This window comes from Myodes glareolus, chromosome 3 (genome assembly GCF_982192425.1).
Source record: "Myodes glareolus chromosome 3, mMyoGla1.1, whole genome shotgun sequence".
In the NCBI taxonomy this organism is placed as follows: domain Eukaryota; kingdom Metazoa; phylum Chordata; class Mammalia; order Rodentia; family Cricetidae; genus Myodes; species Myodes glareolus.
Window position 1 is genome coordinate 33,977,369 of NC_142028.1, and position 27,358 is coordinate 34,004,726.

A 27,358-nucleotide genomic window follows, 5' to 3' on the forward strand; every position below is an offset into this window, starting at 1 on the left:
TGGCCCACTTGGCTGAATGGACTTAGAAATTGCTTTTTGGTGTTGTTGGAAGCTCTTTCTATATGGAAGCAGACTTAGAGTACAGGGAGCCCAGGGCAGGGTGTACGGGCCAATCCTGGTGCCTTCTAAGCCTCTCTACTGTAGGCTCCCTGGTCTCTTATCCACACCTCTCTCCCTGGATCCTGTAGTTCACATTTTAACCTTCTCTGCTTCTCCTCTAACTATCCACAGTCCTGAATGTCAAGTCCTCAGTGTGAGCACAGAAAGAAACAGAAGGTTAGGCTGTTTGAAACATATCTCTGTACCCCAGCGACAAGACTGGCCCATGCATCTGCTCACCCCCAGACGATTGCTATGCTGGAATCACCATGTGCAGCCCCTATGGAGCAATCGCGGTTTCTAATTCATACAGAATTCCAGTGTGCTATGTAGACTGGCTCTCAAAAGAGTGTCCTTCCTCTCATGTCCCTGGGAGCTTTCACTGTAGTCTAAATTAGACACAGTTTTCTACTATGAGTTTCCCTCACACTGGCTGTATGGAAGTGTTTCTTCTTTGCACTTGAGAGGGAAAGGGGCATGGTCAGTCGTGGACACAGACTTTTTGGAGTGGGAGTTGGTTGTCAGGTCCTAGTTCTAGAATAACAGCCTAGTACTCTGGTGAGAACACTGATCTGACCCCAGGGAACCAACAGGGACCAATGGAAAGCTTCTCCTGATCGCTGACTGCAGGGAGTGGGTTCAACCTCATCATTGGAGTTTTGAGTGTTGAGGGGCTGTTTAAGAAGCGAATTCAACCCTTTTTATTCTAGTTCCGTGAACATCTCAGCACAGGAATGGTGAGGGGGAACCTTCTGGGATCACAGGTCTTGTTCTACCATGCTAGCTGATCCTATATCCTATCCCACTCTAATTCTCTGTTCTAGGTGGCAAATGACTTAGACCCTGAGAGCTACTGGCATGACTCAAGTGTAGAGGTGGACAAAGGGGGAATGGAATTCAAGCTCTTGTCTATTCATATCTCCACACCCATGTGGTCCTGTGCCCACATTGCTGCTCCTGGGGCCTCCAACCCTTCTTATTCTTGTGTATGGGATTCAACTTAGAGCTCACATCGCTACCCTAGAAGTAATGGGAAACTCGCGAGTACGGAGGTGGGCGTGGTGATGTCTGGGTTACTAACATCGTACACTCAGATATCTGCATCTTGGGGCTGGCCTCCTCTACAAAATGGCTGAATGTAGACCGGAAAGAATATGAAGGACAAATTGTAAGAGGCAAGGGATCTGTTGAGGACGCAGGCCTGTAGCCATTGACAAATCCACCTTAGCTTCCATCAGCGCCCTTATCCAGCACAGGCACATGCAGAACCCTGTGGTTTCCAGATGTGTTCTGGGACAGGGTCCGTCCTCTGCTGCTTTCTACTACCAGTGCCTGTGTGCAGGGTGGGCCTTCTTCCCCAACAGCTGTGGGGCAAACTCTTGTGACTTCACACTAAGCCATTGCTTGCCCAGTGAAGAACTGGCTAGCCCCTCAGGAACAATCCAGGTCATCTGGAGAAAAGGGAACACCTTTCCCTGTAGAGATTGTGTGGCACTTGCAGTTGGACCAAGGCCCATGAGTACCAGGGCCTGTGGCCTAAGCTTTTCGGCTAGGACTCCATGGCCCCCATAGTCAGGTCTGAGGGGCAAGACCAAGTGTGGGAAATTCCACAGGGCAGCATTCACCGCAAATTCTTGGCAGCAGTATTTAAATACAGATCTTTATTAGGGAAATTATAGGTGAAGGTACATCACTTTCACTGATATGACTTCCAAGTAGAAATGGCTTCTCAAATAACTGTCATATATTAAAGACGAGAATACAAAAAGCACACACTGCACATAGGAAGCTGCCTTCTCCTGGGCCATTTTCACATTATCTGGGAGACACAACTGAAACAAAACACAGCATTCACCACATGCAACACGGAACCCATCGCTGCTCGGGCACGGAAAGCCCATCCAGGTTGGCAATCACTTGGCGGGCTGGTTCTGTGAACTTGCAACGGCCGGAGTCTCCTGGGGACTTTAGAGGTTTCTATGGAACATTTTGAGGAGTGAGATTATTTACCTTAAGATGGACCACGGAAGCTGTGTAAGGGAACAGCTCCCCGGTTCTTATCAAGCTGGAAAGGGGTGCATTACCTGGAGAGGGTGACTGGCCCCTGGGAGGAGGCTCCTGGCAACACCACGCATAAGGAAATCACATGTGAGAAGGTAAACAGAACCCACTGGAGAGACCTACCATCCCAGCCCAGGTCCCAAGGAGGAAGGCAGCTTTTTGCTCTTGTGACCCTCTCTCAAAGCTGAACAAAGAGCCAGATGACTCTGCCCCACTTTCTTGTTAGAGACCCTTTGTCCTTAGGAGCCAGCAGCAGCACAGTATAAACAACACAAGGCACAAATCTGGGCTTCAACACAAAGCAGACTATAAGTCTCCAACCCCCATTCCCTATCCAAATGCAAAGGCTGGTAATAGAGGGGCGGGCTGCCTGGCAGGTTACTTAGTGCCCAAGGGAAGACGGGACCTGGAGGGCAGGAGTTCCAGCAGGGACAGCTAGGTGTCCCCAGTTAACAGCAGATCACTGATGTGCTGGGCTTGTTTTTTGAAAGCAAAGGGATGGGGGGGGATTAAGGTGGAGAGAGACTTTTCCTATGTAAATGTACTATTTAAATGCATATTTGCTTAGGCAGGCTGTCTCCATTCAGAAACTGACAAAACAGAAGAACCGAGACACACAGAAGTCTCCCTACAGTTCCCACCTCATCCTTTAGAAAGGATCTATCTCTATAGTGAAGATGAAGGGCTGTGCTTGCTTCTAAGCAGCATCCTCAAAACTCTGGGTTAGATGCAAAGTGGCTGCTGCCCTAACATTGTAGTTGTGTGCTATCTGGTCCAGGGGCACGGCATGGTCATTTCAAGGGGGCTCAGAACAATTCCGTACCCCTATGCGGGTCCATCGCTGCACTTAGCCGCGTGCCCACATCCTAACCGGCTTAAGCATTTTAGTTTTTGTTCCAGTTTGATCAAAATCTAGCTGGATGGATTTTCCTTCTTCTGTGAAGTCAATTTAAAGGACTATTTACAGAAAGGCTTACACCCCCAGACATTGCTAATGTAACAATTCTACAGATTATTTACTCTCACACACCTGTTTTGGATAATTCTTTGCTTCCTCCATCTTACTTGGGTGTCCAGCCAACTGGACAAGGAAGCTCCCGCCCCTTCCCTTTCTCTTCTTCCCACATCTGTTTCATCTGAAGAACTATGCTTTAATGAGCTTGACTGCAAAAAACTTCAGAGGACAAAACACTTCCAGGGCCACACTCAAGCCGCCGCAGCAGCACCACCACCACCTGTTAGGCTGTCCCAAGGAAAGGGGCACAGTGTTATCTGTGGCAGCAAGGGTGCCCGGCGGCTACCAGGACAGTGGTGAGGGAGATTATTTAAAAAATAATGGAAAAGAATTGAGCACTGCTACTCCTTAATAAAATGTTGTGTTTGATGCCACCACAGTTTTAAGGTGAAAATTTATGAAAATATGAGACTCAACAGTACTCAGAGCTAAGTGCTGGTGCTAAACCACCTTGCTTTGTTTGGCTTCGTGTGTCCAACGTAATGCTGCGAGCAGCGAGGAAACCAAGGCTGTTTACCTCCATGACCACAGCCTGGACCTCAGGGCCAGCTCCTCGTACTCAGCCTTTGCATTTGGATTAGAGACAGTGCACGAACGAGACATTGGGCATGGGTGACAACATGGACTTTGAACAAAAGCAGGGGGCCGAACAGACAATATTCCAAACAAGACATACATGTGCACAGGGTTTTCGGAGGAACACCAGACATTCTCCTTTCTTTCTTGCTGTCTCATTTGAATAAAAGAGTTCACCTTGCAAGAGTCCTTTGTCAGGGTCACGGAGACAGTCTTGGAGACACATGATGATGGATGAGGGGGAGTGATGAGCGTGATGGAATGAAGAAGGAGAGCATGGGATGAGGGCGGATCTCACTCTTCCTGGCCTCACTCCTGCCTCAGCTTGGGAAAGCCCTGCAGTCTTTGGGGTCGGGGCACCCAGTTCTCATTAATAAAAAGGGTGCACCTCCTGTCTCAGCTCCAAGAGACAAACCTGGGGAGCCCCTATTCAGAGAAGGCCCTCCATGGCAAAGATATGATAACAAAGGAAATAACATAGTGGCTTTGGCCTGTCACCAATGACACTGGATAATCAGACTAAATGAAATAAACACCATGTATCTTGCTACATAATCAAATAGTGAAAATACAGCAAATCGTGCAAAGCAAGTCCCTCGGAAATGGCTTCAGCCCTGCTCAGGAGCAGAGGAAGTGGCTGTGGGCCCTTCCCTAACACTGACTTCAGACCTAGGCTCCTTCTGTAAGCTCCTCAGGCGTCTGACCCACGCCTCTCACATCTTGAACCTCCTGTTGACAAGAACAAAGGAGACACCATTAAGGCAGATTCTCACCACCACGTGCCTGGGATGCTGCGTGGCCTGGCAAGAGCCACGGGCCCTACTCCTGATTTCAGCTTGCTGCCGTGTGTCTTCCTTCCGAGGCCGGAAAGAATGGGAAAGCAGGGAAGGACATGGCCAGGGCTGACGCTGGGGATCTGGATGGCGGTGGTAAGCGGAAGACAGATGAACAGGTAAAGCGCAGGGTAAGGCACACACGCACTGGCATGGAAGGCATGGTACACGGAGCACATGACAAGGCACTCTGCCTTAAGCTCAGGACTCTGATGCTGAGGCTATGCATCGACCCCAGCAACAGCAGGCGCTGTGTCCCCGGGCATCCCCAGGCCTCAGAACTCCAAGAGGCACCTCCCATAACTTCCATCAAAAACTCATTCTTCTTTAAAATCCCTTGGCTGGTGCCACATCACCAGAAGAAGAGGTCTTGGCACTCAGGAGGTGGCCTCTGGGGCTGCATGTCCTCCCAGAAGGCATCTGTTCAGGACAGTGTAAGGACCACCCCTCACCTGCCTATGAACTGACAGGAGCACATACTGTGTCAGCCTATCACAAGACGAAATCAGCTTCTCGGGCGTTTCCATGGTGACTCTGTCCATCAGGCTGCAGCTGCCCATCAGAAGGGCATCATAAGCCACTTAAGCACAGAGGGGCTCCCGGGAGCCACATGCCACATAAAGACAAGTAGAGCTTGCTATGGTTCCTAAGTGACGGTCCACTCTCTTGGTCTCTCCAGCCTGCTTCTCTAGGACTTGGAGGCGGATAGTGGGAGGCAGAGTCTATGGGCATTTCTGAAAGTGGTCTTCCATTTCAGAACAGCCTCAGTTTGGCCTTTGGTTGCTAGGGGCAACAGTTCTCCCCACGGTCCTGGAGGGGCTAGGCTCCCCTTTCTAAGAACAGCTGTGGCTTGGGCACTGGCCTGTCCTTCAGATGTGTTTTAGTAATAGTAGGAAGGCCCCAGCTGAGGCCAGTCTGAGCCCAGACTCCAGCTGCCACCACAAAAAGGACGGGCAGTGACCCTGGGCCTGAAGAGATGCCCGCTCACAGTCCAGATTGCTCCCCTCAGATCTGAGGAGGGGATATGGGCTGGCTTGAGCTGTCCAGATAAATGGTAACAGCTGGTGACACAGGTCTCCCCTGAAGCTCCCTAGCAAGACAGGTGCCAGCAAGAATCATGGAGGGCTGTATCTCTAACGATAGAACCATTAGGAGCACATCCAGGGGCACAGAACTTAGGGACCCAGGAGAGTGTGACCCATGGGCCTCTGGGCTTCCTTCCTCTGCTCCATTGGCTGCATCTTCAGATCGTTTCTGTTTTCTGCCCCAGTTATGAAAATTATCCCAGCGGACTGGAGTCCAAGATGTGTGTGTTTACACGAGGTGAAGAGGAGGGTCAAGAAATTCAAATGATCCTCTTTCAAAACACTACTAAAATCAGAACTTTGCACCCTAGCCTTCCAATCCAAACTGGCACCAAAAACAAACAGACAAAAAACAGACATAAATTGCCAGGTGAAGGTGGGGCAGGATAGTAGAATGTTCTAGAATTTTGACCCGATTCACTGAAGGCAGATATCAGACTGAGGCAGCTGTGCCCAGATAGCACAGCAGCCCAGGGATGTTGGGACCAAAAGGACAGACTAAAAGTCCCTGAAGCTCCTGGCCCTTCCGTAAGTTCCAGAGCACATCTGTCCTCCCCACGAGGGACCCGTTTAAAGATTCTAAAGTGAGTTGTCCAAAGAAAAGACTCCCTGAGAAGCAGCTCACATCTGTTTTCTGAGAAGTTATCATTCCTCCTGCTCACCCAACAGTCTGTAGATACCCTTCTGGGCTGGCGGCAAAGCTGCTCACACCGTCAGGGGAGCAAGTCACCTCACGTCCTGAGAAGGCCACAAGGGGTGGTGTGGCTGAAGGGAAGCCATTATGCCCTTTCCTGGCTAAGCAGACCCTCCTGGCCTTCATAGGATTGTAGACTTTTGGGTGTGAGCCTTGGGAACTCCTGGCCAGGGGCTCAGCTCGGGGCAACTCTGCCAGGCTCGGCAGGTCCTCTGTGGCTTAGCTTCCACCCCAGTCTCTGGACATATATATTTTTTTTTCATAATTTTTTCTTAGAGCAAGGCTTTAAGAAGCGCATAAATACAGCAGCTGGTGTAGCCACCAGGGCAGACAAGTCTGAGCATCTGCCCAGGGTGTGAGGGTCTGCCCTGGGAGAGGGAAGAATTTACCATCAAGTGTGAGCACCTGCCCGGGGTGTGGGGTCTGTCCCCGAAGAGGGAAGGGCGAGTTACAAAGCGCCAGGGCAGAACGCACAGTGGTCCATCTGCAGGAAGCAGGTAACTAGTTTTTCTTTTTCTGAGCAGCCTTTCTCTTCTTCTGTCGCTTCTTTTTTCCTATCTTTTCTTTTTTCCCCACTTTTTCTTCTCTGCGCCCCCTTAGATAAAATTAGTAGAACCATTAATCACATTGCAACACACAGGAGTGTATCTCAGTTCACACAATATTTGGCATTGCCTCAGGAGCCAATTTAACTGTCTTCAGTTTGAGGCCTGGAGGCCCCTTGGCAAAATGAGGCTCATAAACAATTTATTAAAGTAAACTAGACATTTCCCGCCACCCAAAAGTTAAACAGGCTGCCTTAGCCCTATGACCCGGGAACTGCTGACAGGGCCTGCCAATTTTGCCAGGCAGGTTCTGGTTCTTAACCACCCTTGCCATAGCTCACCCTGAGACAGGAATGCACTTCTCAGAGAGTGTGGAAGGGAGCCCCGGGGTCTGCCTTCTTTTTCAAGGCAGAGGTGAACTCTGCTTTGGCTACAAATCTGCATTTCAAATTAAAGCACTAGAGGTTGGAGGCCCCAGGCTCAGGCAGCCCTCCAGGAGAGGCTAGGAAAGGCTGCATGATTGATCCCACCTCTCTTTTCTGGATGCTGGGGAGCATCCCTAGGGATAACTGAGATTGTTCTAGAGAGCTAGGGAGAGAGATGGTTAGCAGAGTTTTATTAGAGCAACTGGTTTGTGACTGTCACATTAAAATGATTCAGGCTGAATGGTATTTAATGATTTATGGGGTGAGGCCACCTGTTCCAACAAAAGCTTGATATTAAATGGCCTGGAGTCATGGGATTTTTTACATGGGAGTCTAGGAAAGCTTGATATTACTGGGGTTGAGTCTGGGGATTACATGAGGATGTTAGGAGAACTGAGGAGGGGGAGGAGGAGGAATTAGTGAGTCAGGTATTATTCACCAGAAAATGGAGTTCTACTTCCATTGGGTTAAAAAAAAAATACACAAGAGCTTCCGTTGAAGACTCAGCCTGCATGGTGCTGCTCACCCGCAGACTTCAGGACATGCAGAGCAATCCACAGCACCTGAGCAGCAGGTTGGCTCGTGTTTTACAATCTTCAGAAAGGTATCCATCTAGCAACTAATGGATTTTATTTCAGGTAAATAAATTCCCACATACAGTAGGAGGTTTACAGCATGAAACAATTAGCATTTTATTGCTAGTGCATATAGTGTCACAGTTGATACAATTTCAGTACAAGTGGAAAAATACACTGTGGCTACATTGGAAAGCTGCAGTACATTTATATGTCATATATTTTTCTTTACAAATTGCCAGTAGTTTAAGATCATAGAGATTATCTACTGACATTACTATGGCTCAACTTCAAATATATGAATTGACTACAAATATATTCTGAAGTACATTTGTTTTCCAAAGAAACATAAAAAGTGCACAAAAATATATGTAAAAAAATGCCTTGCAAATAGTTACCAAAACCACCAGGGCCATCTGTGATCGTAAGTATGAATCCAAGTTTTATCTTGTCTCCATTTCTAATTGGGACCTGAAATCCCCACCGTGACTTCATGACAAGATTCTGGCTTGTTCATTATTATTATTTTATCATCTCTGATATTTGAAAACTCAGAGTCCATGGAGCCACCATGGTGTATATAGGACAATTAGAAAAATCAAATTCCTCAAAGTAAGTTTTCAAATTAAATTTTTGTTTATAACTATGCTTCAGGCTTGTTTTAGTGTAAATACAGGCACGTTCTCACATTATCCAGGAGGAGCTGGCTCCATTCTGCAGGAGGCCAAAGAGAAATCTCACAAAGGGCCCAAGTGAGAGGAGAGCAAAGAGAAGAGGAGGAGGGCGCATCCCCAATCCCTCTCTTCCTTCTGATGCAGCATTGGTCGGTCAGGATACAGAACTGAGAAGCAGAAGCCAGATGAAACATGCTTTTCGGAGGCAAGCAGAGAGCAGGAACGGCTAGGTAAGAGTCTCTGAGCACAGACCCCAGGGAAATCATTTACAGGAAGCCTCCTGTTTGTACCCAGATACAATCACTGAACTGGAAGAAGGAGGTGACGGCAACAGCCTCTGCCCAGCCCTGAGCTGCGTGAGATTCACAGCAAGGCATCTGTCGAGGGGCGCCCCCTGCAGGACCAGCCCTGCAGTGTTCCTCCAGCTCTGGAGGAAGGTTACTCTCTAGGGTTCCCTGCAAAGCCACCACCTGCAACTGTGCCCAGAGACACCCAGGAAAAGAGAAGCTCCAAAGCAAACCAAATACAGACCTTGAAGTTATCACTGTTTTTAAAAATGAGGATGAGGAGGATGAGGAGAATGAGGATGAGGATGAAGCTAACTGGTTAGGGTAATACAATTTCTTAGAAAAACCCCAGTTATAAAAGCTCCATTGTGCATGGGCGAGGGCATGGATGAATATAAGCTGCAATATCGTACCATATACTATGGTGGAGTGTCTTTGTGCTGGCAAACCTCAGCATGACCCCGGTCAGTGCTGTCCCGCTGGCCAGTCTGGCCAGGGTTCAGGCCCTCCTCCCCACCACTGCCTTTTCATCTCCCACGGATGTCAGCTTTCCTCGGGGGTCTACTGGGAAGTCCTTTGGGATGCCGTGCTTACTTGTTTAAAGCTTTGTCCAGGTACTCCTGAATCCACTTTAGTTTCGGGTCAATGCACACTTGTCTGTTGTTGCTCTTCAGCCTTGCACTGCCAAAACAGAAGGGGAGACACTGTACAGCCCAGTGGGAGAGAGGCATTGCGTGGGCTCACCCAACACACCTCCCTGAAGGATCCAGCTGCTGCCCCCGGAAGCCACAGGTTTGAAAGCTGCCCAAGGATTATGGGGACATAGCACTTGAAGTGTGTAGGATCCACCATTCCAGAGTTAGGAATGTGCTAATGATGCTTCCCAGGGGACACAGGGAAGAGACCTGAGGGGAGGCATTTGAGCTCTGGCCTTTGATGGATAAACAGGAGCTTAGCAAGCCAGTACTGCAAAGGGGAAACCAAGATCAAATGCACTGAAGGAGTGGAAGTACCCCAAGGAGGTGGAGGAAGAGTAGGTACAGGATGCTCAAAGAGCCGCATGGAAGGGGCAAAAGGCTGTGACTTCATGTGGATGGATGGTCTTGGAAACTTCTGGAAAGTACCAGAAGCGGCTTTAAAATTCAATGGGTTGCATTGATAGCATATTGGACATGACTTAAGGTTAGCTCAGGAGGAAGAGTGCAGCTTTTCAGGGGAGGAGCAGTGGAAGTAAAAAGGGACAGGGGATAGGATAGAGGAATTGTCACACCACACTCCATGGTCTTGTTCTTGTTGAAAGTTGGCTCAGTGTTCTTCTTCTCACCCTTAAAGTTTCCTAATGGGGAGATGAACTGATGAACTTATCCCCGGGATATTCTCAAAGTCCTGGATGCCAGGTAATTCTAACACACTCTGAGAATCCTCTTCCCCAGCCACTGAATGATTCTGGGGAAAACTAACCAGTGTCCAGGGACAGGTAAACCTCTTACAGCAGGGTGTCCGTTAATTAACAGTTGTGCAGAGGAGGGGTGTGACTTGAAAGAGGAAATGCGGGGTGCCCATCTGGGTACAGCCTTTTGTTAATTTGGCATTTGCCTAGACTCAGTAGTTGTATCTGGCATTGTGGGCTCAAGGGCCATTCCCCAGCCAGTGAACCAGCACGGCCTAGGCAAAACTAAATATACCATCTTTAAAATACCTTCCACAAGAAAGTATTACATTTTAATCAAAATAGTAAAAAGATATTCATCATCTAGGTCTCTAAAGCATACTTGTATGTAACCAACACATACACTTTCAGCAGCGAAGGCTGTAAAGGTTGGTGAAGAAAAGAAAAGTAACTGCTTACTCTTGTACTTACAAGTAAGTAAGCAGTTCCTGTTGGGTGGGGAAACCCTTGGAAAGGACAGAGGGCACAGCTTTTATCCCAACTGCTGGGTCCTTAGTCCCTTTTTAGTGTTAAGTCGCCCGAGGATGTGAGCCCCTCCTAGGAGACTAAGCCGTCACCCTCCTCCAGCATGGGAGGACAGACTGGTACACGTACATCTCTGAGAGCTTTACATGTCTCATTTGTATGCTTTGGGCTTTTCTTGTTTCCCACCTAAATTTAAGGCAAATGCTGGCAGCTACCATCACCATCCAGCAAAACAAAAAAAGTCTCTCAGACAAAGTGACCTTAAAATGTTGGCCTTTCAGCAAGTGGTTAAAATTGACATCCACAGAATCCAGGTTGCATAATCTTTTTTGCTGTATGAGGAAGAATTAACTTTGGAAAACCAGAGTCTTAAAACTGACAGGCTCAACCGTGGTCAGCTGAAGGCTGACCTCAGTGAAGCCGACCGCTTTTTCTGTGCAGGGACGGAAAGCAACTCGGAAAAAAGGAGAAACACTGAGAGCAAGGGTTTCTGGGAACAAAAGTAGCCTTTGAAACTCATGTCTGACGGCACATCAGAGTCCTCACGGTGGTAGCAGCTGCCACTAATTATGCCAAATCTGAGGCTTCCTATCTTGGGCTCATCTTTGGAGGATGTTGGCTTGGACTTACACAATCTGAAGGGCACAGTTTGGAGTGTTGAGGATTTTCAGATGTTTGACATTGGATCTGGAGACATGGCTCTCGAAGAATCGGCACGGGCATCTGTAGCTCAGGCTGACAGGCTTCCCTAAGGGTGTGGAGAGAGAACAAGGCCACTCATTACTCTGTCTAGTGCTGGAGATTTGAGGGGTTAGATGGTGTCCTGCTGGTAGGTGAAGAATCAGGAAACAGGCAGGAATGGTTACAGATACACTCTTGCAAAGACCATTCTCTCTGCTAGGAAGCACAGTGAGATCCTATAGGGTTCAGCTTCTGTGGGACAAAGGACAAAAAGACCTGGGGAGAGTGGAGGAGCTTCTAGGCTTCCCCCTCTTCCTTTGGGCTGGGCCTGAAGTTAGGGGGTGTGCAGCGGGGTGGGGGGTACCATCTACCACCTGCAGTTTTCCCTCCTCCCACTCACCCTAAGCCCTGGAAATCACAAAAGAATCCAGAGGAGAGACCCTGGATTTACCTTCTGTCCTGCTTTCCCCAAAAGCTAGAGTCAAATGTGGCTTTTATGATCAGTACCTGGATGCCTAGGCCTGCTGGATCCTATTACCAGCTTTGTTTGCCAATTCACCAATTTGCAAAATGCCATAATTGACACTCATTAGTGTAAATTAGCAAGGGGCTCCTTGAGAACTCCTCTTAAGACCCACCCTTCACATCTAGAATTGCAAGCCCTATGACCAGACTCATAGCCGCCCCCACCAAGATTTTATCCCAGCTCTATTTAATATCCCCAAATGTTTGAATTTATGGATCTTTCTGCCAAAGTTTAAAAGTAAGGCTGAGAATAGTTAGTCCAGGGATTTTAAGTTTGCTTATTTAGAGTTCCAGGGGACTTCTGGAGATTCTGAAAGTCCGTTCCTTTGGGAAGCAGCTGGAGAAGTGGATCAAATCTCGTGGATGATGGGTTTATCTTTTTGCAGGTGTTATTTAGTGGAGGGATGGTGTGGCCTGGGAAGAGTAGTGCACTTGGACACTAAAGCAGAGAAAAAAGGATTTCGTGTACAGGCCAAAGTCCAGATCAGCTCTGTTGCCACCCTGGACTTGGGACCTAGAGATCTCATGGGGCCAGAGCGCATCCTACTTAAGGCCTGAGAAGCCTCCTGTCCCGGGTCTGACCAGGGAGGCTTAGGGTGCCTAGGATTTGGCCGCTGAGCTGGAACAGCTAACTGGGAAAAACAAAAACCACAGCAAGGTTAGCCACGTTGCAGCTCGGGGGCTGTGTAGGACCAGAAGCCACCCAGGTGCTAGGAGGTAAAGAAAAGTACTCATTTTGGCAATGCAATGGGTCCTGCCTAGAGAACAGGATCCCATCCAGATACTGGATCATAGAGAGGCCAACAATCGGACTCTTCCGAGGGTCAGAATATACCTGAGGGTGAGGCACCCCACTTACTCTGACTGCACTCCAGCCTCGAGGACTTGGAATCCTGCATTTCTGTCTCACACCAGGCGACCCAATTGTGACACTTCCAACTTAACCAGAGCATGCAGTTTTTAATGTCCAAATCATCGTGTTCTTTCCCTGAGTAGTGGGGGCCAGCAGGAAGGTGCAGCCATTAACAGAAAAAAAAATCTAAATTGCCTGCTATTTGCGTTTCTTACTTCTCCGATCAGCAACTCACTACGCTTTTAGAGAACATTTCCCTCCCACCAAGCATTTCCAAGCTTTCCAACCATATTCAACCGAACACAGGTGGCACCGCTACTGGTATCCGGCTGTTCACCGGGTCAGAACCCAGACCAACGCTCTGGTGCCCTTGGGCCGCCTACAGCTAGCAGCCTCACCGAGAGCCCCGACTGTCCCTCGGTTCTCTCCAGGAAACACCGCAGCCGAGGAAGGCAGGATTTTGTTTTGTGTGTTCAGAGGCAATGGTTTGTTTTGTTTTGCAGCAGCGGTGTCTTGTAACAGCGCAGAGTTTTTTCTTCAGTGTCAAAAAAAGAAAACAAAATGAAAGCCCTTTCCCAGTGAAACGGGACACCACCCTGGGTCTGGGAGACTGAACTCTGCTGCAGCTCCCATTCCAGAGCAGAGGGCTCCGGGGCTGGCTACAAAAGCGCCCATCTGCAGGTGTGTTTGGGGGTTGGGGAGAGGTGTGTATGGTTTGGGTGACTACTGTGGCTTTGTCTAGTGATCCCGCGAAACAGAAAGGGAGCAGAGAAAAGATGCGCTCTCAGGTCCGCGTCGCTACGGACCAACGAACTGTGCAGAAGCGCTGCCCTAGCTGGTGGCGCGAGTTCAAGAGCTGCGCAGCGCCTGGTCCCGAGACCCTCAAGGGTGCTGTAAGAGGACCCGCTTCGCTGGGGATTGAGTGTGGAACGAAGAGACACGAAACTCATTTGCACCGTATCTATAGCCAAGCCAAGCACTTTGAGCTATTTGACTGGCGGTTAAGAGTTTGCTTACACACGCACCAACTGAACCGATTTCCCTCACCATAAGCTCCGGGACCGCACTGCCCTTTCCTTCTGGAAACATCTGGTCGCGGGTGGCCACTAGCTGAGTACAGCTGGCGTGTTCTGGGACCCGCAACCCAGGACACCGCCGCCCACGCTTTCATTCCACTCTGGCCTCACGCTTGCCCAACAATTCTGCCGATCCTCTCCTGCAGTCCTCTCTAGGTCCTACGACCGCGCTTGGCACAGCACAAAACCTCGGTGCGACGCGTGGGACACGGGAAAAGGCACCCGAAGGGAGTGCGCCTGTAAAGTGACTGTCTCAAGTTCGCTTGCAGTGCAGGGCGCCGAACGAGTTCTTTCTCCCCGACTCTGACGCGGGCAGAGGAACCGAGGACCTGGGGGAGCCACGGCGCAGAGCTGCCAGCCCTTCTCGGTCCCGGGCGCGGATTGCACTTACCGTCACTGATGCAGAGCGCGGCCAGCACCAGGGCCAGCACGGCGACGACCTTGGCATCCATGGCGTGGGCGGGAAGGCGCGCCAGAGGCTGCAGGGCTGGACAGCAGGAAGACACCGAGGTGGACCGAGAGTGAAAGTGCGGCAGAGGGAGGCGCGCACTGGGCGCTTTAGAAACGAAAGGCTGGTGGGGCGGGGCGGCGCTCGTCAAGGGGCGGGTCTGGAGTGTGGCTGGGGTCTCTGACGCGCATCCCCTGCGGAGTGGCCGCCCTTCCAGTCCCTCCCTCCCTCCTCTGCTTGGCGCCCTCGGTGTCCCCGGCCCCGCTGGGTGCTGGGACCTTTGATCTTCCCAGTCTCCAACCTGGACTGGCTGCTTGGATCTGGACTCTAAAGAGGCTGGTTTGCAGAGCGTAATGCTCCCATCATGCGGATGGAGAAACTAAGGGCGTGTGGAAAGGGAAAGCCGTAAAATAAGCATCAGTGAGTCAAAACAGTCGGTTTCAGGCGCGAGGGTCTGGTGCGCCCTATCCAAAAGTTGTTAGAGAATCTTGTCTTTGGTCTTGGGACCTTAAGCTGACCCACCGCATGCCCAGGCTCTTTGCTGTAGGGGACAATGAGGCTTAGGGCAACGTGGCCAGTCTGCAGTTAGAATAAGTGGGATTCCCAGAAACTATCACTGTTATCAAAGTCGGAGAAGTGGCGTTCTGATGAAAAGCTGTGCTGCTGTGGGAAAAAAAACTAAGAGGCTCTCCCAGAGGGTCTCAGTACACGTGAAATTCCTCTGCCATCTCCCCTATGTAGCCCTGTTCGGTCGGCTACGGGGAGGGGGGGCGGGGGTAAGGGAAGGGGGATGAGGAGTGATCACAGCTTTCACCCTGCTGAATGGGAATGAAGGAGAATTGACTGAAAGACTCAACTCCCGCGAAACGTCGTGCCTCACATTTAGCGCTTGATTCTAATGAGTGCTCAGTTAATGGAAGCTGGAAACAGCTTCTTAAACTTCAGCATGCCCTGCCTTTTCCGAAGAAAGTCCAGTGTTCTCCAAAGCACGAAAGAGGTCCCTGCCATCCTGTTCCCTGAGACGGTGCTCCCGAAGGGGGTCACGGTGTCTTTATAAATACAGCACTGACGTTCAGTTCTGCCGGTAGGCCGTTGTGCTACAAGTTGGTCAAATAAAACAACCCCAATCTGGCGGTGGTAAGAGTTGAGGGGGGGGGGGGCAGATGGACTCCAGCCCGGGGAGAGACTGAGGGCAGCGTCCTTTGGGTCTTCCTCTGCCACAGTCAGTACTGGCCATTCTGTTAGCCCCTTTCTCACATAGCCACTTAGTGATTTGGATTCTATTACCACTTCCACCCAAGGGGGTATGCAATGGAGACATGCCCCTGTCTAGGGGGCAATAAGGGGATCATCTTTTTAAAGGAGTGGTCGGACTGTTGGACCTGGGGCTCCACCTAGGGTCTAAAGAAGAGAGGCTGGGGTCAACAGGAAAATGTCCCAGCCATGAGAGTGTTGTCCTCTGCGATTCTGCCAAGCACTTTGCACACATTCGTTTGTCAGACGCACTGTGGGGACCAAACTGCAAATCAGGAACTGCTCCGAGCTGGTCCATGCACTTAAAAAGCAACATTCCAGAGAAAGCGGTCATTTGTTTCCACCAGTTTTTGCATTGTCTTGAGCGTTCAGGATGCTACACTCTGAACTTGATGGTCCTGTGCTACAGAACTTCAGACGCTGGGCTCCGGCGCCCTCTGGTGGTCCCATCTCCCCGGCTCCAGTAATCCGAGAGGTTAAGTTCAAGCCGGTCGGGTTTCGATGCCTAACAGCACGGTTAAAAAATCATAGAAAAGGGAAGAGGGGGAGGGGGGAAGCAAGAGGCTCTTGGGCAAACACTACCCTGAGCACAAAAACTCGCCCTGGTGCTCCTACCCAGTGCCTCTCCAGAGGCAAGGTAAACCTCTTCTGTAAGTTTATTCAGATCTCTTGCTAAGTTGATGTTTCCTGCAAATTCAGGTGAGTAGGACCTACTCAGCGTCCAGGGGGGAGGGTGGGGGGAGGGGTGTCCTGTGCAGGCTAAGAATGAATGAAGTTGAGACTAACCAGGGCGCAGGGCAGGCTGCCCAGCCCTCTGGCAGATACACCCTGAGACTCCCGAACAGAAACTAGTGTGGGACATGTGCCTACTCGTCTACATTCATTCACTGAAAGATTTTCCCTAAGTCCTCCTACTGTGTGTGCCAGACATGGCCTAAGAGTTCGAAATATTTAAAAGACAAAAAAATCCTTTTTCGCCTGGAGTTTGCATCCTGGGGTAGGGAAGAAGCCCTGAGCAGCGCCAAAGCCAGTCAGCAAGGAAACATACAATGCATACGATGCCAGTCAGCAAGGAAGCATACATACGTACAATGCCAGTCAGCAAGGAAGCATACAGTACATATGATGCCAGTAAGTGCTCCGTGGAGATGAAGCAGTGAGGAGGAGCTTGGGATTTTAATTAGGGTGGTCAAGGACCTGGGTTTCTGATTTAAAAAAGAAAAAAAAAAAGGGATTTCTACAATTTTATAATAGATGAATAGTTTTCGTTTAAAACCCTGTCCACTCTAGGGGGCTCCAGAGACAGACAGGGGTCGTGAGCCTTTTGAACTTGCTCCATGCTCAGCCAAAGGACTGCCCTTGTTTATGTTTGGTTTGTTTCTCCTTGTTTCCACCCAGATCCCCTGTGGGAAGGTTTGTTTCATGTGAAGGCACAAAATAGCTCACCTTCTCTGCGCAGTCTGTGGCTCAGCTCCGCTCCACACACACAGGAATGAAAGGTGTTCTGTTTCTTGGCTTGCAATGCCTGCTACCCAGAGATCAAGATGGGAGCCTGGAGGCTGACTTCAGAGGTACAAAGAAGGCATGCTTGCTTGACCATGCTCTAGACCCCTGGCATAAGCATCTGCCCCCAGCATCTGTGGCTAGCCCTCCCAGGTGGCTTCTCAGAGCAAAGAAAAAGGTTTGCACTAAGTCCCCATTTGCAGTGTGTAACTGGCAAGATAATTTCAGTTGACTTTCTTTTTGATACTGACATTATTGTGGTCTTTTATAAAATACATTTTTTTTTAGCATTAGCAGTGATAGTGGATCATGCAAGGAGTTGCATCATGACACTGGCAAGTATGTATGTAGTAAGCACACTTTGATTATATTTACCTCCCATTATCCGATCCGTTCTCTTTCTCACTTCCCCCTCCTTCCGCATTCCTTTCAGTTTCACAGGCTCCTTTTCTTCTTCTCTCTAGATCCCACATAGGAGACAAAACAGGCAATGCTGGTCTTTACGAGACTGACTGTATGTTTCCTTGCAAATGACAGAATTTCACCCATCTTTCTGGCTGAATAAAACCCCATTGTCCATATATATCACATTTTCCGTTCATCCATTGGTGGCACCGTGGCTCTTTCCATAATTTGACGGTGCAAATACTTAAAGACGAGCATAGGAAACACTTTTTAGATGTAGGTTTATGCATTTTTTAAGTAATAATGAAATATGACTGGTAAAATGCTTCAAATATTGCTCAGAATTTTTTTTTCAAATGTCTGAATTTCGTTTTAAAGAATGAGTTGAGCCAGATGGTGGTGGCAGACACCTTTAAGCCCAGCACTTTGGAGGGAGCTGGATCTCTCAACTTCCTGAGCTACACAGAGAAACTGTATCAGAAAAACAGAAACAAACAAACAATTCCCCCCTAAAGTGAATTGATATATGCCAGCATATGAGAAAATAATCTAATTAGTTAGGGACAGCAAACGTTGAAAATAGTACAAAAGCACCTAGAGTTTGATATTGTCTCATCCACGCTCACCTTTTAAAGTGAACGATTTGGCTTCAAAGTGGTAAAGCATAAAATCAAAGGAAGTGGTCATTCCCCTCACTCACGTACCAAGTTAGGCAGAAGAAGGCTGATCTAGGAGCATGCAGATCCTAAGAAGAGAGAAAGTGCAGGTAGGATCCTTGGGCACCTTTGTTCTCCCCCACCCCCAGAAGTGTCCTTGTCCCTCCTTCCAGACATGTCTAATGGGACTTGGGCAGCAGATAGGAGTGCATGCTGACTGGCCCCACACTGACTTGCTTACTCATCTCTGCCACCCTGTATGGTGTTCAGGAGTAGATGGCCTACTCCCGTGGCAGTGAAGAAGCTGAGGAAGATGAATGTCCAGAGACTTGTATGTTGTCCGTTGAAGTTGGTGTTGGGTTTACCAAGTGTCAAAATGTTTGGCTCAGAGAAGGTCTTTTAGGAGACATCTGGCAATTTTATTTCCGTGGGACTTCAGCTTACCCGTTCTGGACCTATGACACTGAGCTTTTACCAAGAGCATATTTTCAGTCTAAGCACTCCTGCCTCAGCTTCAAAAACAAGGCAGAATAATCCAGGAAAAATGGATCATAAGTACCTGTGACCTTCAGCAAGTCATAGAAGCATATCTGGGGACATAGATCACTCTGTGGCGGCCATCTAGAAATCTCTCAAAGATTTGTACTGAAGGCTGCAGCTCAGCACGGGTTGAGCTGGCTGTGTTCCTCTGGCTAGATCCCAAATGTGAGTTTTTAAAAAACCCTGTATCATTGGGTAGGGAAGGATCCCAGGAAATCTGAGCCAGATACCACGGGATTTGGATGCATGCCTAGGCAGGGCTGCCATCAGGGAACATGCATGACCATCAAACCAGGATGTCTCTAACAGGGTGTTGCTCAGAATGGCTGGACACTAGAAGACACAGGTATTTCCCGGAACACGGCTAGAAGAACAACCTCCTAGATCTAATGTTCTGTAAAAAACTTGAGGCCTGCAGGGCTCAGATCTCAGACTGGCCCTCACTAACTCCCAAACATGCTACTCAGGTCTGGACGATCTATTTTTCCACTCCTCCATGCCCAGCCACCTTCATTTCAGCTACCCCCACCGCCTTTTGGCAGTCAGGGCTCAGTAGCTTCGACACCACTAAAGGATCTAAACTCGACTATAGTAGCTACACCTCCTAAGAGATATTGCTTTCTGTGGTTTCCATCACCTACAGTCAGCCATGCTCTGCAAATACTCAGTGGAAAATTCCAGTAATCAGTAATCTCATGTTTTAAATTGTATGTTGCTCTGAATGTGATAAAACCTCCTCCCCTATCATGTCCAGGACACGAATCATCACTCTGCCCAGCATTTTCACAGTGCATACACTACCTTCTTGTTAGTCTCTCAGTGCCGTCTCAATTACAGATGAGAGCCCAAGCATTTGCAGGGCTGGCTGCTATGCACGGTTTCAGATATCCACGGGAGCTCTCCGAGCACACTCACAACTACCGTGTGTACCGTACTCTGCCAACCGCAAACCTTACTGAGAGACAGCATGAGCTTGGGCACATGTGTGACACCGAATCAGCATCCCACACTTGTCTCCTTTGGGTCCTCATTCTTGCCCAACTTGTGGCATGTGATGCTGCCACTATGCCTGTGAAGACCTGGGGTTTAAATACACTTTGGAGGAGAGCTGTCCTGGTGAAGGGGGAAAGTGAATTTGCTTTGCAGGAATTCACAACACCTGGTTACATTTCAATTGCAGAGGAGTAACAAGTTGGGGTTTTTTATTGTTCCTGTTAGACTGTCTCACATGTTTCATGGGATGTATTTATGCTGAAAAGAATTGCTCATTGTTTATGTGAGATAAAGCTTACATAGGTATCTTGTAGTTTATTTGATGGATCTGGCAGTCCTACTTCAGGTTCTAAACTTTAAGAAGCCCCCCCCCTCCCACCATGGGCTTTCTGCCCATTCAGAACATGTGGATAGAAAGAAATGGGGAGATCTATTATGGAATCACCCGCTTTCTCACTGAGGAGATACCTTGAGTTTTATCAAGATGGTATTCTAGATGCTAGTGTGCTGATATGATAGGAGCATGGTCGTTCTCTGCTTCTTTCCTGCATTTCAAGCACATTCTTGACCCAGCCTTGCTTCTCTTAAGCATCACTGATTCCCCTTCGTCCTCCAGCAGAGATGCATAGAGCCCAGGCACTGACTTCCCTTCTGATATCAGTTGTAAGGACTGATTGTGGGGAAGGAAAAAGTGGTACCCAGAAAGACAGAAGCACATGAACAACTTCCTGGTTGGAAGCCAGGAAGGGGGACGAGAATTCCTGGGAGTTGTGGAGAACTAGGCTGATACCTGCACAGGTAGTCATTCCCTACCTTCATGTCAGATAAGCCAGAATCCTATCCTCACTTGCTATCGTTTAGAGGAGAGTCCTATTCTTTGTCCTCCACTCCATTCTACATGGGCGAGATATCAGGAGTCTGTGATTCAGGGACTCCCTAGATAAACTTTCAAGACCTAGTTGGAAGTTAGGTATCACGGAGAGCCTGTCCCAGAAGATGTTAGTAGAAGATGGACTCTTGTGAAAAGGATTTTCAGCAGCTCTGAAGCATCCCCTTAACCATTCACCTACTTGATCACTTGTCTTAGTTTTGTCTCTTTTTTGCATTTTGTGAGAAAATGCTCTGATAAAACAACTTAGAAAAGAAAGGATCTATCTGGCTCAGAGTCCAGGTCGGAGTCCATCATGGCAGGGAAGTTCCAGCAGCAGCAGCTTGAGAGAAGTGCTCATGCTGTGTGAAGAACAGAGAGAAATAGATTAACGCCTGTGTGTTCAGCTTTCCTCCCCCCTTTCATTCACACCAGGACCACCCCCATGAAATGGTGCTTCTGAAATTCAAAATGGGTCCTCTCATCCCAATCAAAACCCAATTCCAAAAATCCCTCACAGCCATGCTCACAATATAATGTGATCTAGACAGTTCTCTTAGATTCCCTTCACTGGTGCTTCTAGACTATCTGATTGGCAACAGTAACTTCCCCACCGTTTATGTATCCATTTGCGTACATATGCGTCTATCTATTCACCCAGCCATCACCTGCTCATTTATCCCTCCACTCAACATCTGTTCATCCATCTACCTACACATTTATTGCCTCTTCCATCCCTCATTTCCTCATCCACCCGTACATAAATACCTTCCTCCTATTATCTCTTCATCAGCCTCTGCCACCATCCACACATCCGCCCATCAATCCATCCTTCCGTCCATTATACATTCACATCCAGTCAACAATTCTGTCTGTCTAAGCATCTGTCTCCAGCAATTTCTCTGCTACCATTCATCTATCCATCCATCTGCCCACCCATCATCATCTACGCATCTATTCACCATTATTTGATTCTTTCTCTTCCTTCCATATCAGTAACTTGAAGCTGTCTAAAACTTAAAAGGCTTTCTCCATGAAGAAGATGCTTGTCTTCTGCAACTTGGACCAAAAAAAAAAAAAAAAAAAAAAGCAAACAGGTCAGGGTCTCTAAACATGAAGGTCATCCAGTAAGTCTTAGTCATGTGCGGATTAGAACCTTTCATTTTGCTGAAGGTCTGATCCTCTCTGAAAGGTAGGAAGCAGGGCTGGGAATACCCGCTCAGTTGAAAGGGACGGCATCTGAATACATCTCCCTCCCTGTGTCCATCCATGAGTTTTCTGCTTAAGTTAAAAATAAATAGAGAAAAGAGAAAGAAACAAACCTTTACTTCTCTGTTTACCCCTCTGCATTTAATGAACAGTTGTTAACATGACTGAAACCATCTGATGATTTTTACCAAATGGAAAAATCTCCCTACAGGGGCAATAAAATAAATATTCAGGACAGAGAGAGGCGGTCGTAAAAGGCATTACCCGGTTGTAAACAGAGGCGGGTTGTGGTGATCTATTACCCCTGCCTTGGCAGCTTTCAACAGTTCTGGGATTCCAGGAGGGGATCTGACCCAAGGCAATATTTACTTCTGTGGCTTTTTCGGCAGGTCATTGTGGGTATAATTCTGTCGACCAGTTGACTGGAGTTGAGGTTTTGAGCAGGAAGCCAGAGCCCCGAGCACTCATAACTCAGGAAGAGTAAGGCACCCTTCCCAGGGTGTGCCAAAAAAAGCACATGGTACTGTCCTGGCTGTCAAGGTGAGGGTCCCACACAACCAGGCCATTGTCAGTGGGACATACAGCCTGTTTGTACTTGGGCCAGCGGGTACCGACGGTTGACACATCTGTTGGTTGCATTTCAGCCTGGAGGCCCAGCTGTGTTTGGTGTCCTACTGTGTGACTGCATGGGCATTTCATACATCTTCATGCACAATCATAAACTCCTTAAGGATCCTGAAATCTAAAGGGAAAGGGACGCTTAAACTCACAGGGAAAAGAATCCTTCCCCAAGGGCCAAGCACCGAACTGATTCATGAAGTAGCCATGGTCAGTAGCGGCTCCTGTGAAAGCTTCAGTAGGTCCGAATTGTTGGATAGAGCAAAATGATCACTGGGATGGACCACACAGTACCGAAGACAGGGCCGGTGTATTTACACCATTTTCTGAGGCAGCACGCAGGCGCAGAGTGAAGGTCCTGTCTCAGGACATCGTGAGTCAGCCTGGTAGTTGGGTCTTGACCCTCCTTGTCGGCTTTAAGTGCTTCCTCTCTTGGGCCACTTTCCTCCTGAGCCTGACCCACATGATGGAAAGAGAGGACTGGCTTTTGAAAATCTTCTTGACATCCTTATGTATACCGTGACATGTGTACATGCACATACATAAATAAGGAATGTAGCTTAGTTTTTTGTTTTTGTTTTTGTTTTTTTAAGTTCCTTTCCTGTTCCCTGACCTGGTTGTTGGAATGTTTTGGCTTTGGTGACTTTGGGTGCAGAATAACTGTGTGCAGTTTAGCGGGTTCTTGGTGTGGTATGGGTCAGTGCATATCAGATAGGCCCTGCTCAATAGCTAAGAGGGAGTTCAGTAACTTATAGAACAACTGACTATAAAGATCAAAACTGAGCCTCTCCTCTATGTGTTGAACAGTCTGCCATGGAGACTCTAGCATATGGAAACCCAGGTGGGCTAGGACTATAGCATGGGACAGATTGAGTACAGGTAGGCCATGGCACCAGCTCCCATTGCTCCGGCAGTCAGACCTTCCTGGTGCGTTCTTGGCACAATGTTCTAGGCTTCTTCAGACCAAGTCCCTCGGTCTCGCCCTTGCGGCCCTGAGATGCTTGCACCTGAACCCAGACACAGGTCCTTAGACTGCAATGATTCAGAGAGGCCTTGGAGAGCGACAGAAGCTGGAGATAAGGGCAGGGACTGCTCTCCCTTATGGTGGCACCGTAAGCTCTGCACATCCTGCAGATGTGTGAGGGACATCTGTTCTTGTTTATCAATTCCCAATCCCCCGACGTATGCAGTGGCCCCTTTGTGTGTCTGTCTCTCCTATGATGTGTGACACGCTCAACTCCATCTGCAGATGAGAAATCTGGAACTCAAGACTGAGTCTGAGGTGGTTGCCTGAGGAGAGAGGGCATGGCAGTGTGTGGGGTAGCATCTCTTGAGTGTGGGGCAGTGTGTGGAGTAGCATCTTTCGGGTGTGTGATATTTAAAGGCTGAAGCGCGACTGGAGGGCTGCGAGCAGTGAAACTTTCCGCCGTGTCCTCCAGCACATCTGACTGTGGTGTGTTAACCAGCTTTATGTGACTGTAATGATTTACTAAAGGTAACTACTGTATAAAGAAAAAAAAATGGAGGCTGAGGAGACAGCTTGGCAGTTCACAGACTCTAGCAGAGGACTCAAGTCTAGTTCCTGGAACCCTTGTCAGGTGACTCATAATTACTTATCACTCAAGTGCTAGAGAAATCTGACACCTCTGCCCTCCATGGATACCTGGCACACAAATGTATACACATGCACACATAAACATACACATGTGCACACACATGCAATGTAAAATTATTTTTTCTTAAAAAAAGAAAAAAAAATACTTTATTCTGATTCAGGTTTGAAAGTTTCTGTTTATGGGCTGCTTCCTCTGTCGTTTTTGAGATGGTGAAGAGGCAGCATGTGATGGTGGACAATGCGTGGTGGAGCAAGCTGTATGGCTGGAAAGAGAAAGAGAGGGAAGAGACCCGAGTCCCACGACTCCGACCGAGTCCGACTTCCTCTGGTGACTCACTGCCAAATGCCAGAAGCCCTCTGCCTGAACCTCATTTCCCTATAGCTCCGCTGTAAGTAAGTATTTACACATGGAAGTAAGAATTTACACACGGAACTTTAGCGAGGCACTTAAGAGGCACGCCGTAGCAACAAGACATTGGTGGAAAGTGATTCCCTTCCAGCAGTCCCAAGGGGCTCCTGCAAACCCCTAAACCTTCATACAGGGGCTGCTCAGGCAGTTGTCCAACAACCAGATCCTAGCCTGCGTCTCAGGAAAAACAGCCTGCCTGAGGTCCAAGAACACTTTATCCATGGTCAGCACCCTCCAAGTGTTGGAGAAGGGGAGGGGGGCAGAAGAAAGGAGGAATGGCAGGCTGGGAAGCTGTGTGGAGAAGGCTAGGATGTTCGTATAGCTCTGGGTCCTTAGGAAGAAGGAAGAAGAGGCTGCAGGGGACTTGTCTGTCCCTTATGCCAGTCACTGGGGTGGGTTGACCTGGGGGTGGGCTGCCACCTGCTCCTTCCTCTCTCTCAGGTCATAGAAGTAAGACTCTCCTCTTGCCTTCCTCCGTCCAGCCAGTCCAGGTGTGGGCTTGCCCTAGAACACATCTGGAGCCAGAAGGTAGAGCAGGCTGTGAACAGCTGGATCAGTTCTGGGAATGGTGGAGAACCAAAGGAGAGAAAGGAACTTGTTTATTCAGGCGGAAATGCTTCATGTGTGCAGAATTTGACCTCCATTTCCAGGGTGCCAGATGGTAGATGTGTTTAGCTTTCAGAGAAAGGAAGAAGAAACTGAATGGAAAACCAATGATCCAGCTTCACAGTGGCCTGCTTCTCAACTTGGGCTCGGAGAGATGGTATGTCTACCCAGTAGGAACACCCAACGTGTCTGTGGCAAGCGCCCATCCCCCTAGCCTGGACTGGGCAGCAGTGTCCTACCAGGACCAGACAGCTGCTTGGTGGATGCTAAGCCCAGTTCAGATGAATATGAGGGAGAAGGAGGGAAACTTGGGATCATGGCCAGTCAGAATCTCTACACTCAAGACCCAGGCCCTGAGGATACAATCTGTGTGGCCTATGGCAACAGATCAGGGTTATTTTGAGTTCAGTATGGGGCTGGTGCTTTTCACTCTTGGCAGGTTTTGGTTTCAGAAAAGGAAGTCAGTATTGAGCCAGGTCAGCCAGCATCCTGGCTCTGGACTTTCGGCTCCTATAGACTGCGTCTTTTCTTCCTTTCAGTGCCCTTTTCTACCAAGTTATAAATGCCATGTCTCTAGTCCAAGAAGTTCTGTTGAACCCCAGAACCTCTTGTTTTGTGTCTGTGTGCCCTGGACAGATGAGGCTGTCCCCAGAGGATGCCAGTATCCTTACCTCCAACCTCCCCTTCTATGGTGAGTGTCTTAGCCACTGCTCTGTTGCTGTGAAGAGACACCATGACCAAGACAACTCCTTTAAAAGAAAGCATTTGATTAGGTGCTGGTTTACAGTTTCAGAGGTTAAGTCCATTATCATCATGGTGGGGAGCTTGGCAGGAGTTACATCCTAATTCGTAGGGGGAGAGAGAGAGGGAGAGAAAGAGAGAGAGAGAGAGAGAGAGAGAGAGAGAGAGAGAGAGAGAGAGGCAGAGAGGCAGAGAGACAGAGAGACTGGGCCTTGTTTGGGCTTTGAAGTTTCTAAGCCCACCCCCAGCGACACACTTTCTCCAACAAAACCACACTTCCTGATCCTTCTAATTCTATCCAAGAGTCCCACTTCTAGGGGACTAAGCTTTCAATTATATGAGTCTATGAGGGCCATTCTTATTCAAACACCACATTAAGGGCATTCTCACTACACAGGAGTATCCTGGAAGATTTGCGGTTCCCTTCTAAAGGGCTCTGTGGCTTGTATCTGACTATTTCCCCAAAGCACAGATATTAAAGGGCTGAGCCCCAAAGTGGTGTCTCTGGGAGGTGGTGGAGCCTTTAGGAGAAGGAGCCTATTGAGAACAAATTGGGTCACTGGGGTCACTGGAGAGATATTGGGACCCTGGTTATTCCTCCTCTCTGCTTCCCGGGTATATGAGGTGAAGCCTTTCGCTATTACAATGTCCTCTGTGGTCATGGACCCAAAGCAGCAGGGCTAATTGCTCATGATTGAAACCTCTGAGCCATGGTCAAACAGACCTTTTCTCCTTATAGGGTGTCTAGGACATTTTGTCACAATGGCGAAAGTTGGCCAACACATGAGGTGACAGAGGTTCTGGTGAACACATCTAATACAACTTCCATGCAAAAGTCCAGATGCATACCCGGGCTACTCAGAATCCTTACCTGCTCCAGGAGCAGAAGGGAAGCCCATCCCAGGGCAGAAGAAGGGACCCATCTGATAACCAGAGGCGGGCACATCATCACACCCCCCTTTGACGGAAAAGGTAGTTGGAGTCAAGGATAAATTTGGACTTTACCAGGAACTACCACTCCTGGCTTCCCTGCTCCTTCCAGCTGCCTGCATACTGTCAGGCAAGATTGAAGAGACCTCTTGGTAGGACGGACTGCCTCTCAGGCATGAGCCCAGGCTCTTGAGCAAGACCAGCACAGGCATGGCCCCCAGAGAGGAGACAGGGCTATGGGGGTAGCAGCTAAAGGGTGCCTTCTCAACTAGGAAAGACTGATGAGGGAAGTTTAGTTCAGTGAAGTGTCAGAGGGTAAAAGATGCTAAAGGTAGAGTTGAAGCAGATGGAGTGAGACATTTGGGGAACAGAGGAATGAGATGGAGCCCGGGATGTGTTAGAGACAACATAGGCTATCCGGGGGGGAGCGTGAGAAACAATCATAAGATCAAATACAGAGTTGGTAGTCCCAGAAAGGTTAGAGATCAAGAAGGCACTCTGCAGGTGTCAGTGTCCCCATGCCCCAGCCTGTGTCACTAGTGGATTCTAAGAAGCAGTGACTCTTCATTCCACCACAGTCCTGCTTTCTTGTTTCCCAGATTTGAATGGGACCTCAGGAGCACCCAGAGATCTGTGCTTTCAAA

The 27,358-nt window shown here is 48.7% G+C and overlaps 1 protein-coding gene across 2 annotated transcripts; it reads right to left on the reverse strand.

The window, feature by feature from the left end:
* Window positions 1–1,745: 1,745 nt before the first annotated feature.
* On the reverse strand, window positions 1,746–14,474 carry Cxcl12 (C-X-C motif chemokine ligand 12). 2 transcript variants are annotated; one of them, XM_048444439.3, is made up of 4 exons: window positions 14,311–14,468; window positions 11,415–11,532; window positions 9,464–9,550; window positions 1,746–4,480 (listed from the first exon to the last, which is right to left on the reverse strand). In XM_048444439.3, the coding sequence occupies exons 1-4, from the start codon at window positions 14,369–14,371 to the stop codon at window positions 4,465–4,467; spliced, it is 282 nt and encodes a 93-aa protein (XP_048300396.1). In that variant the 5' UTR covers window positions 14,372–14,468; the 3' UTR covers window positions 1,746–4,464. The 2 variants fall into 2 exon arrangements, with proteins under 2 accessions (XP_048300396.1, XP_048300395.1); XM_048444438.3 differs by lacking the exon at window positions 1,746–4,480 and adding an exon at window positions 4,487–6,958 and having other exon boundaries at window positions 14,311–14,474.
* Window positions 14,475–27,358: the final 12,884 nt, after the last annotated feature.

What these genes read in the sequence shown, in the direction of transcription:
- Cxcl12 (XM_048444438.3), bottom strand. Translation starts at nt 14,371, where the DNA reads ATGGATGCCAAGGTCGTCGCCGTGCTGGCCCTGGTGCTGGCCGCGCTC. An exon ending in AACTGTGCCCTTCAGATTGT is followed by an intron (nt 9,551 to 11,414) that starts GTAAGTCCAAGC and finishes CTGTTTTGGCAG; the next exon opens with TGCAAGGCTGAAGAGCAACA. An exon ending in CTGGACAAAGCTTTAAACAA is followed by an intron (nt 6,959 to 9,463) that starts GTAAGCACGGCA and finishes ATTTTATCTAAG; the next exon opens with GGGGCGCAGAGAAGAAAAAG.